Source organism: Rana temporaria, chromosome 13 (assembly GCF_905171775.1).
Source record: "Rana temporaria chromosome 13, aRanTem1.1, whole genome shotgun sequence".
In the NCBI taxonomy this organism is placed as follows: domain Eukaryota; kingdom Metazoa; phylum Chordata; class Amphibia; order Anura; family Ranidae; genus Rana; species Rana temporaria.
In genome coordinates this window covers 104973015-104992008 of record NC_053501.1, presented here as the reverse complement: position 1 = coordinate 104992008, position 18994 = coordinate 104973015, and the positions used below count along the sequence as shown (strand labels likewise).

General features: G+C 44.8%; 1 protein-coding gene across 1 annotated transcript; it reads left to right on the top strand.

Annotated features, from left to right (window-relative positions):
• The first annotated feature begins 361 nt into the window (after positions 1-361).
• Positions 362-15366, top strand: LOC120920102 (serine/arginine repetitive matrix protein 1-like). The gene is made up of 5 exons (XM_040332015.1): positions 362-395; positions 3755-3922; positions 9131-9232; positions 10236-11607; positions 14941-15366. The coding sequence occupies exons 1-4, from the start codon at positions 362-364 to the stop codon at positions 11585-11587; spliced, it is 1656 nt and encodes a 551-aa protein (XP_040187949.1). The 3' UTR covers positions 11588-11607; positions 14941-15366.
• Positions 15367-18994: the final 3628 nt, after the last annotated feature.

Genomic DNA, 18994 nt, shown 5'->3' with positions numbered 1-18994 from the left:
CGTGCAGTATTTTGTAATAGTTCTCTTTGAGGCCCCAAGTTCTTGCAGCTGGCATAGCTGCCCATTCATCTTGGCAAAAGGCCTCCAGGTCATGCATCGTCTTGAATGAACCGAACATTTGAAATCTTCCCCAGAGCAGCTCGATGATATTAAGGTCAGGAGACTGTGATGGCCACTCCAGAACCTTCACCTTTAACCACTGCAGAGTCAACTTGGCCTTGCGCTTAGGAGTCATTGCCGTGCTGGAAAGTCCAAGAACGTTCCAATGTGCAGCTTTCGTGCAGAACACCACAAATTGTCTGCCAGTATTTTCTGATAACATGCCGCATTCATCTTGCCATCAATTTTCACAGGATTGCCCATGCCTTTAGAGCTCGAACACCCTCAAAACATCAGTAAGCCACCGCCATGCTTCAAAGTGGGGATGGTAGTGTTGTTGCTATAGGCCTTGTTGGCCCCCTTCCAAACATAGAGCTTTATGGTCACAACCATAAGCGTTATTTTGGTGTTGTCACTCCAGATTAGCGTAGCAGAAGCTGTCAGGGTGTTGTCGGGCATATTGCAACCAGGCTTTTTTGTGGCATCGGCGCAGTAAAGACGTCTTTCTGGCAACTCGACCATGCGGCACATTTTTGTTTTAAGTATAGTCTTGTCGTGCTCCTTGAAATAACCACACCGTCTTTTTCCAGAGCAGCCCGTATTTCTGTGGGATTTTCTTTGTATCGCAAACAATTCTTCTGGCAGCTGTGGCTGCAATCTTCCTTGGTCTACCTGACCTTGGCTTGGTATCAAGAGATACCCGAAATTTCCACTTCTTAAAGGAGTTGTAAAGGAAAAAATGTTTTGCCTAAAATTAATGTCTGCAAGGTAGACAGACAGAATAGTGTAATGATTCTGTTAAAAAGCGAGTAAATACCTATTAAATTCCTTCATCTATATCACCTCCGGCGTTCTAGTTTCTGTTCTCCCATTCACTTCCTGGTTTGCGGCGCTCGTTCATGTAAGAACTACATTTCCCAGTATGCATTGCGGCACGCCCAGTAGTTCACACCTCCTTGAAGTCTCTAACACGTAGAGCGCGTCCTGCCACACAGATGTAGTTCCCAGGAGGGGGCGAGCACATCATTGACCACCGCAGTAAAGCCTCCCATGACGGTGATGAGTAACAATCAGACAAGCAGGAAGTGACAGAACAGAGAAGAAATAGAGCAACTTCTGAGCAAAAACGAACAATGAGGAAGTGAAAAGAGGAATGTCTGCAGGGAAAGGATGCTTAATATGAAAAAAATGTTTCCTTTACAACCCCTTTAAAGCGGGGGTTCACCCTTAGAGGGCACTTTTTCCCCTTAGATTCCTGCTCGTTTTCTCTAGGGGAATCGGCTATTTGTTTTAAAATATGTGCAGTACTTACCCGTTTACGAGATGCATCCTCTCCGTCGCTTCCGGGTATGGGCTGCGGGAATGGGCGTTCCTTCTTGATTGACAGTCTTCCGAGAGGCTTCCGACGGTCGCATCCATCGCGTCACGATTTTCCGAAAGAAGCCGAACGTCGGTGCGCAGTATAGAGCCGCACCGACGTTCGGCTTCTTTCGGCTACGAGTGACGCGATGGATGCGACCGTCGGAAGCCTCTCGGAAGACTGTCAATCAAGAAGGAACGCCCGCTCCCGAAGACCCATACCCGGAAGCGACGGAAGAAGATGCATCTCGAAAACGGGTAAGTACGGCTCATATTTTAATACAAATAGCCGATTCCCCTAGACCGAACGAGCAGGAATCTAAGGGGAGAAAAAAAAAAATTTAATAAATGGGTGAACTCCCGCTTTAATAAGTGATTGAATACTAATAAGTGGTATATACAAGGCTTTGGATATCTTTTTTATATCCTTTTCCATCTTTATAAGGTTCCATTACCTAGCTTTACAGGTCTTTCTGACAGTTCTTTTCTGCTGCCCATGGCACAGTATCTAGCCTTCTCAGTGCATCCACCTGAGACTTGACTTAAACTCATTGACTATTGATACACAGACATTAATTGCAATCTAAAAAGCCACGAAGGTGGCTTTCAATTGCCATCCTAACCTGTGTGTCGCCTTGTGTGTTTGTACCAAGGCTAAACATTCCAGGGGGTAGAAACTTTTGATCAGGGCCATTTGGGTGATTTATTTTACCATCATGATTTAAAAAGGAGCAAAAACCTACTGTGGATGGGGCGTCTCCTTGTGTAAACGGACAACTGTCCATTTAACCCTCCACTCCATAGAGGAGACTTGAGGGTCCAATCAGGTCTGCCTGAAAAACTGACAGGTGGACCCAATCGGCCCGCTAGTGTGAAAGGGGCCTAAGATTTCGGGTACCTCTTAATTTGATGCACTTGCAGTGTATTTAGCTGAAAGGCCAGTTGGGCATTATAGACTTTGGATCTGCTCGGCCTGCTTATGTAACAAACAGTTGGCTGCTTCTTGCACCCCCTTTCCGCTATTTTTATTTTGTGAGTCTATAAATGTGGGTTTTTAACCACATCCCGCCCGGCCTGTAGCAAAATGGGGGATGGCCGATGGTTTAATTAGTTGAGTGGACCTCATATGACATCCTTTACAACATGGCGCACGGCGATCATTGGTGCGGTGCGTCACTCGGACACCCTGCATCTCCGATCACGGCAAAGAGCCTATGATGTAGGCTCTTTACCATGTGATCAGCTGTGTCCAATCACAGTGTAACTAGGAAGTGCCGGTCAACGGCCTCTACTCCCGTTGACAACGTACAGGTAGAGAAGAGACGATAAGCAGCTTTCATCACAGGGGGGATCTGCACTGGTAATCGTTGCAATGATTATCTATGCAGCCCCATCAGTAATGCCTGCCAGTGCCCACCTGTGCCCCTTAGTGCTGCCTTTCAGTGCCCATCAATGTTGCCTGTCAGTACCTCCTCAACAGTTCTGCCTATCAGTGCCCATCAGTTCTGCCTATCGGTGCCACCTATCAGTGCCCATCAGTTTTGCCTATCGGTGCCACCTATCAGTACCCATCAGTTCTGCCTATCAGTGCCCATCAGTTCTGCCTATCGGTGCCACCTATCAGTGCCCATCAGTTCTGCCTATCGGTGCCACCTATCAGTGCCCATCAGTTCTGCCTATCGGTGCCCATCAGTTCTGCCTATCGGTGCCCATCAGTTCTGCCTATCGGTGCCACCTATCAGTGCCCATTAGTTTTGCCTATCAGTGCCACCTATCAGTACCCATCAGTTCTGCCTATCGGTGCCACCTATCAGTGCCCATCAATGTTGCCTGTCAGTGCCTCCTCATCAGTGTTGCCTATCGGTGCCCATCAGTTCTGCCTATTGGTGCCACCTATCAGTGCCCATCAGTTCTGCCTATCAGTAGCCACCAGTACTGCATATCAGTGCCTCCTCGTCAGTGCCCATCTACTGATCAGGAAAAAAAATACTTGTTTACAAAATGTCATCACAGAAACAAAGACATTTTTTATTTTTTTTCAAAATTGTCTGTCTTTTTTTTTCATTTGTTTATCAAAAAAAAAAAAACCGAGGTGATTGAATACCACCAAAAGAAAGCTCCATCTGTCTTAAAAATATGATACAATTTTTGTTTGGATACAGTGATGCCTGACGGCGCAATTGTGATTCAGAGTGTGACAGCGCTGAAAGCTGAAAATTGGCCTGGGCAGGAAGGGGGTGAAAGTGCCTGGTATTGAAGTGGTTAATACTTAACATTTTTGTTTTTTTCCCCCCAGCTGCTCCAGCTCTTCTTCCTCTTCCTCTTCCTTCTCCGGCTCCGGCTCCTCCTCCTCCTCCTCCAAGCTCCAAACCTGTGCTTCCTATGGATGAATCCCCCAATACAGGCCTGGTTAACAAGCCAATCCCACTGATGTCCCTTGTGGTTGACCCCATCCTCCCTCCAGGTAAGCGCTTCGGGACGTTTGTTCTTTTATGTATTGATTGGTTGCTTTTAGCTTTTTACTGTTGCACATCTTGCGCTCAGCAGCGATAGAAGAATGTATTTATCAACATAAAGGGCCAGATTCATAAAGAATTGCGGCGGCGTAACGTATGTCCTTTACGTTACTCCGCCGCAAGTTTTCCTCGTAAGTGCTTGATTCACAAAGCACTTGCGTGTAAACTTGCGGCGGAGTAACGTAAAGCCGTCCGGCGCAAGCCCGCCTAATTCAAATGGGGCGGGGACCATTCAAATTAGGCGCGTTCCCGCGCCGAACGTACTGCGCATGCTCCGTTTTGAAATTTCCCGCCGTGCTTTGCGCAAAATGACGTCGCCCCCGACGTAATATTTTGAATGGCGACGTGCTTAAACTGAGTTTCGTATTCCTGGACGACTTGCGCAAAAAAAATTGAAATTCGACGCGGGAACGACGCCCATACTTTAACATGGGCTGTCTATTGTTACACCACCTCAATAGCAGCCGTAACTTTGCAACGCGAAAAGCCGACTAGCGATGACGTAACTAACGCGCGCACCTTCGTGGATCGCCGTAAAAACAGCTAATTTGCATACCCGATGCGGAAAACGACGCAATCTCCACCCAGCGGCGGCCAAAGTATTGCATCCTAAGATCCGAAGGCGTACGAAGCCGTACGCCTGTCGGATCTTAGCCAAAAGCCGTCGTATCTTTGTTTGTGAATTACAAATTAAGATACGACGCGGCAAATTTGAAAGTACGCCGGAGTATCAGCAGATACTCCGGCGTACTTATTCTGTGAATCTGGCCCAAAATGTATAAACCCTAACATTAAACTTCTCCTATTTTCACCCTATTGGTCTATTACATATATTGAAAGTGGTATTTACTACATGTTCGTTTTGATTTCGTTTTTCCGATGAAAATTTCATTTTCAGAGATTTGAATGTATATGAAACTCCAATTTCATTCGGATTATGTTACATGATGTGATAGTAGTAGTTCGGGCCCCTTCTGTCCATGTCCCCAAGTCAGCTAGAGATTTTGCAGCTGTGGTGGCAGCTCTGCACATGCTCAGTTTTTAGTGAGTTTCTATGCTGAGCATTTTCCCCCCCTATCACATCTGAGCAGCTCATGTGACTATAGAGTCACACATGTGGGCGTCTACACAGTGGTAAATGACAGTCCACTCCCTCCTCCATGCCCAATAACCAGCTAAACACAATGGCCCGGATTCACAAAGCACTTACGCCGACGTATAACAAGTTACGCCGACGTAAGTGCAAATGTGCGCCGTCGTATCTGTGCGCCAGAACCACAAACAGATATGCGCCTAAAAATAGGCTTCACCCTGCCGACGTATCTTGCTTACGTTGGTGTAGGGTGGGCGCACATTTAGGCTGGGAGCATGGTGCCGCTCCCATTGATTAGTCATGCAAATGAGGGAAATACGGCGATTCACGAACCTGCGTGCGCCCCCGACGCAGGCTACGAGAGGTGTGCGTAAGTTGTACGTCCGGCGTAAAGTTAAGCCCCATAAAGGAGGTGTAACCCAGCAGCAGACATGCAAAGGTCTGCACCAGGGAACACAAGCCGGCGTTTTTTACGTTGGACGTGTGTCTGGCTGGGCGTAGGTTACGCTCATGGCGTACGCAGTGATCCGACGTATCTTAGGCAGTTGTTCCGACGTGGATGTGAGCATGCACAGGGGGATGCGTCCACGTCACGGCGCGTGCGCAGTTCGTTAAAGTACTTGTCTGGGGCTCGGACCATAATTTGCATGGGGTCACACCTCATTTGCATGGGTCAAGCCCACTTCCGCCTGCGCCTTCGAAACCTACGCCACGCAGCGTTGGGAGCACTGACTTCCATGCTTGCCTCTCTGCGCTGCGTCGGCGTAGCGTACATTGGTTTGCGCTACGGCGGCGTAATGTGCGCCCGCTCTCTGTGAATCTGGGCCTATGAACGGAAGCATCCGAAAAAACAAAACGGAAATTTCCGGGGGAAGAACTTATATTTGTTCTATAATTGTAAAAAAAAAAATATTTGTTAGGACTGCAGAACACTCCTCATATTTAGTGCCCATTCACACCACAAAAACATCCTCCGGATCCGTTCCGGATGCGTTTTTCTTCATGCAATTCTGTGCAGGAAAAAAGTAGCAGGGTGTTCTGTAGTTGACAGAAGTAAGCCTAACAGGGTTGATAACATTGCTTGAGATGAGACTACAGAGCGCACAGGAAGGTAAAAGGTCACTGTATTTCTGGCAGGACCAACCATATTTTTTTTTCAGAAAACACTCGTGAATTGAAAGTGAATGTAAAGTTGGTGTGTGCTATGAACATATAATAATCAAGCAACATTCACTATATACTGAACGTTGATATAAATGTAAAAAGATGTTTCAAAATATGATAATTATGAGATTCCATATTTTTATCTAATTTGGAAAGTATTCTGGGCAATTGATATGTTATCAGCACCACATCCTCAATTGAAAGACTTATTTGAAAAGAGTAGATTTGGGACTTTAGAGGTGCTCAGAAACACAATCTCATATTCTGTTTAAACTGTTTATTGGATTACATGGTTCAAATTAATCTAAATATCAGCATTTTGAATGAATGTGATCTTGTTGTCCTTATTTTATGCGGTGGTGTAATTATTGATAGGCTCAACATGTTTCGCCCAATGGGGCTTTCTCAGAGGGAACACAACTGCTGAAACTTTAGTACCTGGGATTTTTATATGACCTTTACTGTAAAATCTTACTGTGACACTTTTGTACTCGGAATCTTATATGACCACAGGAGATAAAACGGTATTTACAGTAAAACAGAGGTACAACAGGACCGGAAGATATAATATCAGGAAAAAAAAGTACCTGGTGGTGCCCATACAACCAGAGTCACTTGCCGGAGCCATGTGGACAGCCCAGTTACATACACGAAGGGCTAGATTTAGGTACAAGATACGATGGCGTATTTCCAGATACGCCGTCGTATCTCTGAGTTGCGGCGTCGTATCTATGCGCCTGATTCATAGAATCAGTTACACATAGATTTGACTAAGATCCGACCGGCGTAAGTCTCTTACGCCATCGTATCTTAGTTGCAATTTTACGCTGGCCGCTAGGTGGCGCTTTTGTAGATTTACGAGAGGAATATGCTAATTAGGTAGATACGCCGATTCACAAACGTACGTACGCCCGGCGCATTTTTTTACGTCGTTTACGCTAGGCTTTTTCCGGCGTAAAGGTTACTCCTGCTATATGAGGCGTACGCAATGTTAAGTATGGATGTCGTTCCCACGTCGAATTTTGAAATTTTTACGTCGTTTGCGTAAGTTGTTTGCGAATAGGGCTGTATGTAAGTTACGTTCACGTCTAAAGCATTGACGATTTGCGGCGAAATTTCGAGCATGCGCACTGGGATTCTTTCACGAACGGCGCATGCGTCCGTAAAAAACGTCAAATACGTGGAGTCACACTAAATTTGAATAACTACACCCACATCATCCAAATTTGAATTAGGCGGGCTTACGCCGGAGCACATACATTACGCCGCCGTAACTTAGGGCGCAAGTTCTTTCTGAATACGGAACTTGCGCCCTAATTTACGGCGGCGTAACGGATCGGAGATACGTTACGCCCGCACAACATTACGCAGGGCTATCTGAATCTAGCCCGAAGTCTATAAAAAGCAACAAAAAGGTGCTACTACCCCAGATTAATGAAACGCCTCCTGAGTTGTCAGGTGCAGGATGTGCAGTTGCTCAGCTGCCAAAGCGATGAATGGATTAAGGCCGTTGTTCAAAAGGCCATTGCGGCTGAAACGCGTCTAGCTCTGTTGTACTTTTATCTTTATGGTGATATAATAAATTCGGACTGATTTAAAGAGCATGTATGGAGTTGCGGATCGTCCTTTATCCACATACGTGTAGTCTGTCTCCAAATATTTTTGAAGCCGATTATTTAATCCACTTCTGGTTGTATGGGTACACTCGGGTACCCTTTTTCCTGATATTAGATTTTCCGGTCCTGTTGTACCCTCTGTGGTCATATAAGATTCAACTGCTTGATGCCAAACCTGATTTTTTACATTTTCTGCTAAATAAGAGACATTAAAAATCGCAGGTACTAGAATTCAGCGGTTGTGGTCCCCCTGAGGAAGCCCCATCGGGCAAAACATGTTGGGACTATCAATAATTACACCACCGCATAAATGAAGATAACAAGACTATAGTCATTCCAAATACTATTTTATTTTTATTTTTTATTATGAAATATTTTATTCTTGTAATCCAATAAACTGTTGTTACATTTTTAACAGTATCTGGGATTTTGTTTCTGAGCACCTCTAAAGTCCCAAATCTAATCTTTTCAGATAATATTTTTTATCCCAGATCACATGATTGCTCTAGGTTAGGTCCCTATTCTGACATGGTGGTTTTGGGGGGTCAGAGAAAGACAATACGATCGCAAAATTTGCGCCAGCACCACAGAGCTTCTGAATGCTGTAGGCAGAGTTGTAGGAGTGCAAGACATCCCTAGTATCTCCTACCTATGGCATTGTGCCGGCTGTGAAGGAAGGGCTGGGCAGGCGATGTCTCAGCAGAAATCTGACCACAGGGTACAGACACTGCGCCCTATCTCGCTAACCAGGAAGAAAAGATGCAAAGGTGGTGATCTACTAAAACTGGAGCATGGCAGCCAATCGGCTTCTAACTTCAGCTTGTTCATTTAGGCTTTTGGCAATAAAACCTAAAAAACTGATTGGTTTCTATGCAGAGCTGCACCAGATTTTGCACCATGCAGTTTTAGTAAATCAACCCCCAAACCGACCACGCTATGACGGAGCTGCTTCCATGGCTAGTGTGGTCACAATGAAAAAGAATGGGGTTATCTCCAAAGGGGACCGGCAGGATCATCAGGTATTTATTCAGTTTTACAGATAGAAATTACTTTCATATGTACACAGTTGGCTTAGACAGGGACAAAGGAAAGCAGCCCCCAACTATTACATTTAGGATTACATATGCTTTAACAGATTAAAATGACCAAATATAGGACTTTCATTGTTGGGGTTTACATACACTTTACCTCCCTGGAGCTCTGCAGAGTGTCTTGCTGCAACTTTAAAATAATTAAAGACAATGTATTTATAATTTTTTTTTTTTCTTTTTTCCTTTGTTTAGGACCTGCTAACAGGCTGCAGCAGTCTCCCAGTTCTCCTGGTCAAAGGGCGTCAGTAACCGAACAGAGACCACCCACTAAGTCAATTATGAAAAAGCTTCCAGGTACACTCAGTCATAAGTTTGTTTCTACTGTTAGGGGACAGATTGTTGTAGCGTTGCATAATTTTTAACCGCTTTCTTACCAGCCACAGTATATATACGTCGCGGTAGATAAGCGGTTGTAACTGGATACTGTTGCATGGCGAAGGCCGCCACCTGACCTCTCTGCTGCTAAATAAAGGGGCGGGGATCACCTGATGTCACCAGGCGACCCCGCCCCTTTGGAAACCATCAACCTAGCATGCCCCAGGGTTGGTGATGTCACAGGGAGCATGGTAACCTGGTGATGTCACCACAGGAGGCGTAACATAGGCATTTCAGTCATGTGATTACCTTAATTGGCTGTCACATTGATCACATGATCAGGAGTCCATCTCACCAGCTCCTGAGCATCCATGATGACTGGTCAACTTCAGTGTGGTTGGTCACAGTGCTGGGGTTGCCAAATGATCCCAGCACAGAAGTTCAATGCCGGCTCTACACTTATATGCGGCAGCTCTGTGTTTAACGTTATTGTAAACGGACCAAAAAAGAAAAAATTACTTAGCTTAGATTGAAGCCTCCCGAATCAGTCCTAGTACCCCCTCCGGCCGGCGACATCTCTCCCGGGGGTCACTTCCGGGTATCGCGGCCAGCGCTGTGATTGGACTGGAGCCACGATGACGCATGCGCGCGGGAGCCTTAGGGACTGAAGCAACGCCACATACGCGCCATTCCTTCAGTTTGCCCCAGTGTGCATGTGCTGATGACATCGGCACATGTAGGAGACAGGTGATATCTCCTAAACCGTGCAGGTTTAGGAGAAATCCTGGGTAGTTACAGGTAAGCCTTAATCTAGGCTTACCTGTAGCATAAAGTGGTTGTAAAGGGTTTACAACCAACGCCCACCTCTGTGCTGTTTTCTAAGGGGTTAAAATCCTATATATTGATTTCCTATTTTGTTGATGTTCCTGTAAACGGAAAGATACAGTAAATGCCTACACTAAACCCACATTTTAAATTGCAGAACGTCCCAGCCGCTGGGACTTGGTACCCACCCAGACTTCATCTGAGATGCGTTTGGGAGAACGTTCCAATCAACCACTTCAAAGAGAAGAATTCTTCCCTTCCAGAGAACGTATTGATGACACCAGAAACTTACCATCAAGATTCCCACCACCTGAAAGAGAAGAATTCTTCCCTTCCAGAGAACGTAGTGATGAAACCAGACAGGTATCCTCAAGATTTCCACCATCTGAAAGAGAAGAATTGTACCCTTCCAGAGAACGTAGTGATGACACCAGACACATATCAACAAGATTTCCACCATCTGAAAGAGAAGAATTGTACCCTTCCAGAGAACGTAGTGATGACACCAGAAACTTATCAACAAAATTTCCACCATCTGAAAGAGAAGAATTGTACTTTTCCAGAGAACGTAGTGATGACACCAGACCCGTATCAACAAGATTTCCACCATCTGAAAGAAAAGAATTGTACCCTTCCAGAGAACGTAGTGATGACACCAGAAACGTATCAACAAGATTTCCACCATCTGAAAGAGAATTGTACCCTTCCAGAGAACGTAGTGATGACACCAGAAACGTATCAACAAGATTTCCACCATCTGAAAGAGAAGAATTCTACCCTTCCAGAGAACGTAGTGATGACACCAGAAACGTATCAACAAGATTTCCACCATCTGAAAGAGAAGAATTGTACCCTTCCAGAGAACGTAGTGATGACACCAGAAACGTATCAACAAAATTTCCACCATCTGAAAGAGAAGAATTGTACTTTTCCAGAGAACGTAGTGATGATAGCAGACCCGTATCAACAAGATTTCCACCATCTGAAAGAGAAGAATTGTACCCTTCCAGAGAACGTGGTGATGACACCAGACACGTATCAACAAGATTTCCACCATCTGAAAGAGAAGAATTATACCCTTCCAGAGAACGTATCGATGAAATTGCAGGACGTCCCAGCCGCTGGGAACCGGCATCCATCCAGACTTCATCTGATATGCGTCTGGGAGAACGTTCCAATCAACCACTTCAAAGAGAAGAATTCTTCCCTTCCAGAGAACGTAGCGATGATACCAGAAACTTGCCATCTAGATTCCCACCACCTGAAAGAAAAGAACTCTTCCCTTCAAGAGAGCGTAGTGATGGCCTTCGAAACTTACCATCAAGTTTCCCACCACCTAAAAGAGAAGAATTCTTCCCTTCAAGAGAGCGCAGTGATGACACCAGACACGGATCAACAAGATTCCCACCATCTGAAAGAGAAGAATTCAACCCTTCCAGAGAACGTATCGATGACACCAGAAACTTACCATCAAGATTCCCCCCACACAGGGGCTCCATGAAATACTGACCTCCATGATTTCTTTCTCGGTACGTCCCAATGCCAAACTGGCTTTATAGGTGAAAGCTGTTAACTGTATGATTGATGTTAAAAAAGGGGGGCTAGGGTTGGGACTTTAGATGAGGCATATGATAGAAACTGCCACAGGCCTCCATCCCTGTAAATGTATAAAAGGGGGGGAGGGTTTGGGACTTTAAATGAGATGCGTTTTTAGCAGTATGCGATTAAATATATATATGGAATATAAAAAATGTTTCCATAATAGCCAGGCTCAAAGTTACCAACCAAAAAAGCACTAAACCAAATTAATCGGTCTAGCTGTATGCATTAAAAACAGAGGTTTGGTTGCATGTATTTGCAAATACCTGTGTGAGCTGCAGGCCAACGTCAAGGCACTCCGTGTACTGTAGTCCTAACTATGAATTTTAAAGTCTCCTCAAAAGGAGCACAGGGGTGCTAATCAATAGATAGGGGGCAGGTGATCACCTAAACCCACCCCTACCTATAGTTGGTCTAGCAAAAAAGAGCACTGGAAAAACAAAAGAAATGCAGTAGTGGAACCAAACATGCCTACCAAACCAAAATACCACCAAACTAAAGGCGGAACACATCAACCTGGGTCAAAAAATGACAATGCATAATTTTGGTTCTACTCCTGCATTTCTTTTGTTTTTCCAGTGCTCTTTTTTTCTAGACCAACTATAGGTAGGGGCGGGTTTAGGTGATCACCTGCCCTTATCTACTGATTAGCACTCCTGTGCTCCTTTTTAGGAGACTTTAAAATTCATAGTTAGGACTACAGTACACGGAGTGCCTTGACGTTGGCCTGCAGCTTACACAGGTATTTGCAAATACATGCAACCAAACCTCTGTTTTTAATGCATACAGCTAGACAGATTAATTTGGTTTAGTGCTTTTTTTGGTTGGTAACTTTGAGCCTGGCTATTATGGAAACATTTTTTATATTCCATATATATATTTAATCGCATACTGCTAAAAACGCATCTCATTTCAAGTCCCAAACCCCCCCCCCCCCCCTTAACCACTTAAGGACCTCTTCACGTCGATATAAGTCAGCAGAATGGCACGGCTGGGCACATCCACGTACCTGTACGTGGCCCTTTAAGCCCAGCTGTGGTGTCGCGCGCCACCGGCGCGTGCACGCGACCTGGTCCGAAGCTCCGTGGCCGCGGGACCCGATCGCCGCTGGAGTCCCACGATCGGTCCCCGGAGCTAAAGAACCGGGAGAGCTGTGTGTAAACACAGCTTCCCCATTCTTCACTGAGGCGCCGTCATTGATTGTGTGTTCCCTGATATAGGGAAACCCAATCAATGACGTCACACCTACAGCTACACCCCCCTACAGTTAGAAACACATATGAGGTCACACTTAACCCCTTCAGCGCCCACTTCTGGTTAACTTCCAAACTGCAATTGTCATTTTCACAGTAAACAATGCATTTTTAATGCATTTTTTGCTGTAAAAAATAACAATGGTCCCAAAAATGTGTTAAAATTGTCTGATGTGTCCGCCATAATGTTGCAGTCACGAAAAAAATCGCTGATCGCTGCCATTAGTAGTAAAAAAAAGAAGAATTAATAAAAATGCAATAAAACTATCCCCTATTTTGTAAACGCTATAAATTTTGCGCAAACCAATCGATAAACGCTTATTGTGATTTTTCTTTCTTTTTTTTTTTACCAAAAATAGGTAGGTAGAAGAATATGTATCGGCCTAAACTGAGGGAATTTTTTTTTTTAGATATTTTTGGGGGATATTTATTACAGCAAAAAGTAAAAAATATTGCTTTTTCTTTTTTTTTTTAAATTGTTGCTCTATTTTTGTTTATAGCGCAAAAATTAAAAAACGCAGAGGTGATCAAATACCACCAAAATAAATCTCTATTTGTGGGGAAAAAAGGACGCCAATTATGTTTGGGAGCCACGTCGCACGACCGCGCAATTGTCAGTTAAAGCGACGCCGTGCCGAATCGCAAAAACTGGGCAGGTCCTTTAGCTGCCTAAAGGTCCGGGTCTTAAGAGCCGGTTCACACACAGGCGACCCGACTTTGGAGGCGATTCGGCAAGGCGATCTCAAGGCGTCTTGAGAGGCAACTTGCAAAATGACTTCAGTATTGAAGTCAATGCAAGTCGCCCCGAATCGCCTCCAAAGTAGTACAGGAACCTTTTTCTAAGTCGGAGCGACTTGCGTCGCTCCTATTAGAACGGTTCCATTCACTACAATGGGACGCGACTTGTCAGGCGGCTGTGTCGCCTGACGAGTCGCCCCAGTGTGAACCGGGTCTGAGTGGTTAAACTGTATGAGTGATTTCCTCATAGGTACCAGATAACTTACTAACTTGAAGTAGTCGAGGCTAGAGATAACCAGGGAGGGAATTAGGGGCTTTGTGGTTTCATTGGTTAGTACAAAACCAAAGCTAAATCTGCTAAATCTAATTTCGCGCAAAGCACGGCGGGAAATTTCCTAACGGAGCATGCGCAGAACGTTCGGCGCGGGAACGCGCCTAATTTAAATGAATTAGGCGGGCTTGCGCCGGACGGCTTTACGCTACGCCGCCGTAAGTTTACAGGCAAGTGCTTTGTGAATCAAGTACTTGCGCCGAAAACTTGCGGCAGCGTAACGTAAAGGGGATACGTTACGCCGCCGTAAATATTCGTGAATCTGCCCCATAGTATACAAACAAAAGTTCATTGGTTAGGAAGGGGCTGTTTTGGATATGTTGCTACTTTGCTGACTGCTCTCCTTGCTGGAGAGGAAACTGTACCTGAAGACCTTCAGTGCAAGGATCTCCCTGCATCTGCTACATCCATTCCTTGATCTCAGCTTCTGCCACCTTTCTTGTTGCTTCCTAAATATTCCTTCGTCCTCCGAGGGGAAGTCAGCTCTGAGATGAAGAAGCAAAACCCTGCCTCTATCAGAAGGGCTGTCTCCTCACAGAGAGACAGTGCAGAACAAGGCACCGTGTCAATAATGGGGGAAACGGCTGCAGGGAGACCACAGGAAATATTGGTGTCTACCTACACCAGTGTTTCTCAACTCCAGTCCTCAAGGCGCACCAACAGGTCATGTTTTCAGGATTTCCCTCAATTGAAACAGCTGTGGTAATTACTAAGGCAGTGAAACTGATCGAATCCCCTGTGCAAAATAATGGAAAGTCTGAAAACACGACCTGTTGGGGCGCCTTGAGGACTGGAGTTGAGAAACACTGCCCTACACCTTAGGCCTCTGCCTGCCTTTTTTTGAGCATTGTCGTGTTCTTCGTTAAGCCAGTTAGCGTTTCTTCTGCTGAATAGAAAATGTTTTCAGATACAAATGATTTGTTCTTTATTTCCCTATTTAGGAGGCATCCTGACCCTGACCACCATCATGACACGACTACTAACCAAGGAACACAAGACTATATGGGGAAAGCAGGAATTCCTTTTTGATGTATAATATGTTTAAGGTATAAAAGTAGCCTGTTTTGTTTGTGTCATGACAGGGTTAGCTTTACTGCACCTGTCCCGGGAAGGAAAGGGGCAATATGAGGGCTGACACCTTCTTAAAATTTCATTTGCATGGCTTCAGTAATACACACACCTGGACCCAAGCATGCAACAAAATAAGAGAAAAATCGGCTGTTGTAGGTGAAAGCCAGAGCTTAGCGGTAATGGCCAGGCACCTAGTATTTCCAAAAGGAGATGTCAGCAGTGGCAGTATGTCTGATGAACTGTTTGCTTTGACCGCTTGAGGGTTTCTAATGTAAGAGATGCGCCAGTAAAAAAAAAACATTTTAGGACGCATTTCGGACTTCCTGATCCTTTCCCTCCACTGCTATTACCAGCAGTCAACATGACAGCCCATAATTGCTTTGTATTACACAGCGTTTGCTGCTGTCAAAAAGCAGCCAATCCTGTGTAAGGCTCCATTCACACTTGTACGACTCCAAAATCACACGACTTTGGAGTGCAACTTTGACGCAATCTTGGATGGGTGCAACTTGGATGTGACTTGTCCCTCTGGAAAGTCAGACCCACTGTTGTATTGTATAACATTCAGGTATGACTTTTATGCAACTTTTGAGGGTTAACATTGAAGCCTATGGCCCTTAAGTTGCAAGAAAGGTCGGACCAAAGTAGTGCATGAACTACTTTGAAGTCGCACATATATGAATGGTTATCATTGGAAAACACGGGGGTGTGGGGGGTGGGGGTACGACTTGTCATGCGATTTTGATGTCCAAGGTCACATGATAAGTTGCACAAGTGTGAATGGGGTGTGAATGACATTTGCAGGTGCTATTGCATAAACACAATAACTGTGTATTGTATATGATGATCAAAGTTGTGACTTATAATCTGCATAAAACATAAAAAAATACATACCAGACAAAAAATATAATTTTTGAATGAAGTAACCCGTTTACCTTTCATTAACTATTATCAACCCTAATTCATGTTTTCCTCCCCATAGCTATTATTTTTTCATTTTATTTTTTGTTTTATTTTTCAGTGTCTCAAAAAAAAAAAAAAATGTTTAAAATTAGGGTAAAAAAATACTTTGAAAATTTGTTATACTGTGTATCAGAAACATTATTTTATTGTCATTTTAAATGGGGCAAATTATGGAATAAAATCTTTTCTTTTACTCTTTATTTACAGTAAAACTACTTTTGACACTGGTAAATATATATATATACCGTATTTATCGCGGTATAGCGCGCTCCCGCGTATACCGCGCACCCCTAAAGTTGCCCCGAATCCTGTGGAAAAAGTTTTTTTTGTACTTGCAGTTTTGGTGTCTTGCGCGGCGGCCTCGTTGGGTCCGGCGTCCGTCTGCGGCTTCGGGTGTCCTTTTCGTCGGGTCCGGTGTCCTTCTGCGGCGTCCTCCCCGCTCGTTTCCCGCGCCGAGTTTGAATACTGCGCCGACATATACAGAGCGCAGTACACTCGTGTATTGTCGGGAATGCTCAGCAACTCTCGCGCTGACGTCCTGTACGTCCAGGACGTGAGCGCGGAAGGAGCCGAGACTGCCCGACTATACCCGAGTGTACTGCGCTCGGTATATGTCGGCGCAGTATTCAAACTCGGCGCGGGTATCGGCGTATACCGCGCACCCACGATTTTGCCCTGATTTTTAGGGCAAAAAAGTGCGCGTATACGCCAATAAATACGGATATATATATATATAATTTTTATTTTAATTTTTTTTAATGATTTAGGTTCTTTTGGTCTATTGATTGCATAGTAAAGGAACCATTTTTGCAAGACAGTATTGGCAAAAGAAATCCAAATTTGTCCCTAAATAACAATGTATATTGTTTTGCTTTGTTATCCTAAAGGCCAACCCTGGGAAAAACATGCAGGGTGGGTTAGAGCGGGGTGCTAAGGGGTTCATGTTTTGACCAAAGTTGGGATTTTTCCTCTCCGTCCATCCAGTTCTGTGATTTGCACGGCCCAGATTAGACGGCCCAACTAGTTTAGTGACTTAAGTTTGTCTGCTGCAGTTAAGCAAACCCCCCCCCGCTCACCTCCCTACCCCACCCCCAGCCTGTGACTGGATAGTGAAGGAGCAGCAGCAGACCGGTGAAGTTATCTCTCTGCTCTCATCAGATAAGAATACAGGATACTTGATTGGCTAGGAGTGTTTCTTCTCCTTTTCCCAGTAGTAATGCTGTACAGGAGATTGCTGTGGCTGAGATTAAGTCATATTCAGGTATTGATACATGTTGCATAAAAAATAAATGTAATATTTTTTTTTTGTTTTTGTTGTTGAAATAAATGTTTTTTTTAGTGTGGTGCAGTCAGGCTGCCTAAAAAGTAAAGAAAAGCATGCGTCGGTGTTTTTTTTATTTTTTATTATGTACTATTGTTGTAGCCCGATACCAAACTCGCTTCCCTTGTGCCGGTGACTTGTCTTCAATGTTCCCCTATGGGGGAAGTTCCTTCACTGACTGCGCAGGCGCAAACTTCCTGACGGAAATCTCCGAACCTCGCCCAGCATCCAGGCTCATTCTTTAACATCCCCGTGGATTGGAGGATGTTAAAAAAAAAAGAGCCAGGAGCCGTCCGAGCGCAGTGAGGCCGACTGGCCACTTACCTCAAAATCGCCCTGGATGCCGTTCGGGGATTTCCGTCAGCAAGTTTGTACCTGCACAGTGCTTGAAGGAACTTTCCCGATAGCTGTAACCATCTCAGCGCATCAGTTTGCGCATGCGCTGGAACTTCCATGATACCTGGAACCAGCACGGCATATCACCGGCAGCACACTGCACATCTGAACTGCTGCTCTCACACAGAGCACAACGGTTCGGATCTCCAGCAGTCTGGCGCCCCCTATAGACAGGATTGGAGCACCATGAAAGGGGGGGGGGGGTTTTGATGGCTGCGCTCTGAGAGTTCCAGTCCAGATCTCCCGGCACAGGATATTCCCCTGGAGTTCAGCTTTAAAACAGTTTGTGTATTTAGTTTTGAGGGTGCATTTAGCCGTCTCGTCGGAGTTGTCCTTTAAGATCATAGTTTGCAGTGCTGTAAAGTTAATCTGTACATAAAGATAAAATATGTTCAGAATATCTGTAGGACACTTCTGTTATTGATGTGTTTTTTTTTTTACTCCCTGAGTGTCATTGTATAGAACGTAAAATCTTGTCTTACATCATATACAGCAGTCTTGGAATAAAAAATCTAAATTTGAAAAGATTTGCTCAGTCTTTGTTTTTATTTTTTTGTCATTTGTCCTCATATATCCTTATTTAACCACTTGACCTCTGAAAGGTTTTAACCCCTTCATGCCTAGACCATTTATTGCTATTCGGCATTACAGGGCTGTATTTGCATGCCAACCACCATATGTAACGCCCTCATGTGATGCTGAGCCTCCATGATTGAAAGAACTGATATCCAATGAATAAAAGAGGTGGGGCCAGGGACAGTAGATCTAAAGACCAAGCTTTTGCTTCAGAGGGTGCACTGTGGATGGCACCATGTACCACATTTGGTGGACATGCCAAAAGGTGAGACGATTCTGGATACGCACTTATAACTTTATTTATTCTTTAACCCAGGTTAATCTTGTTAAGTCGCCTCTTCATGCACTGCTGGGACGCCCGGTGGAGGGAACGTCTAAGCACTTGAGAAAACTGATAGCTTTTATATTTGTGGCAGCCAGAATCTCCATTGCTAAGTCTTGGAGGTCCCCCACTGTCCCCTTTTATCTTCTGAAGTCTAAACTGTCATGAATTATGGTGAACGAGAGGATGTCGGCCATTCTGAACGATAAAGTCGTGGTTTTTGACAAGGTGTGGGATCCCTGGATCACCTACCTCACAAATGTACATTGATCCGCATCAACGCAAGGGCTTTCCCTTTTTGGGTCAAGGTAGGGATGCACCATTCTTTCTTCTTTCCTCTCCTTCT

Bases quoted from the DNA above. Each gene is read 5' to 3' on its own strand.
- LOC120920102 (XM_040332015.1), top strand. From the start codon at position 362: ATGCCTTTAGAGCTCGAACACCCTCAAAACATCA. The intron at 396-3,754 runs GTAAGCCACCGC...TTTTCCCCCCAG, and splicing joins CGAACACCCTCAAAACATCA to CTGCTCCAGCTCTTCTTCCT. The intron at 9,233-10,235 runs GTACACTCAGTC...TTTAAATTGCAG, and splicing joins AATTATGAAAAAGCTTCCAG to AACGTCCCAGCCGCTGGGAC.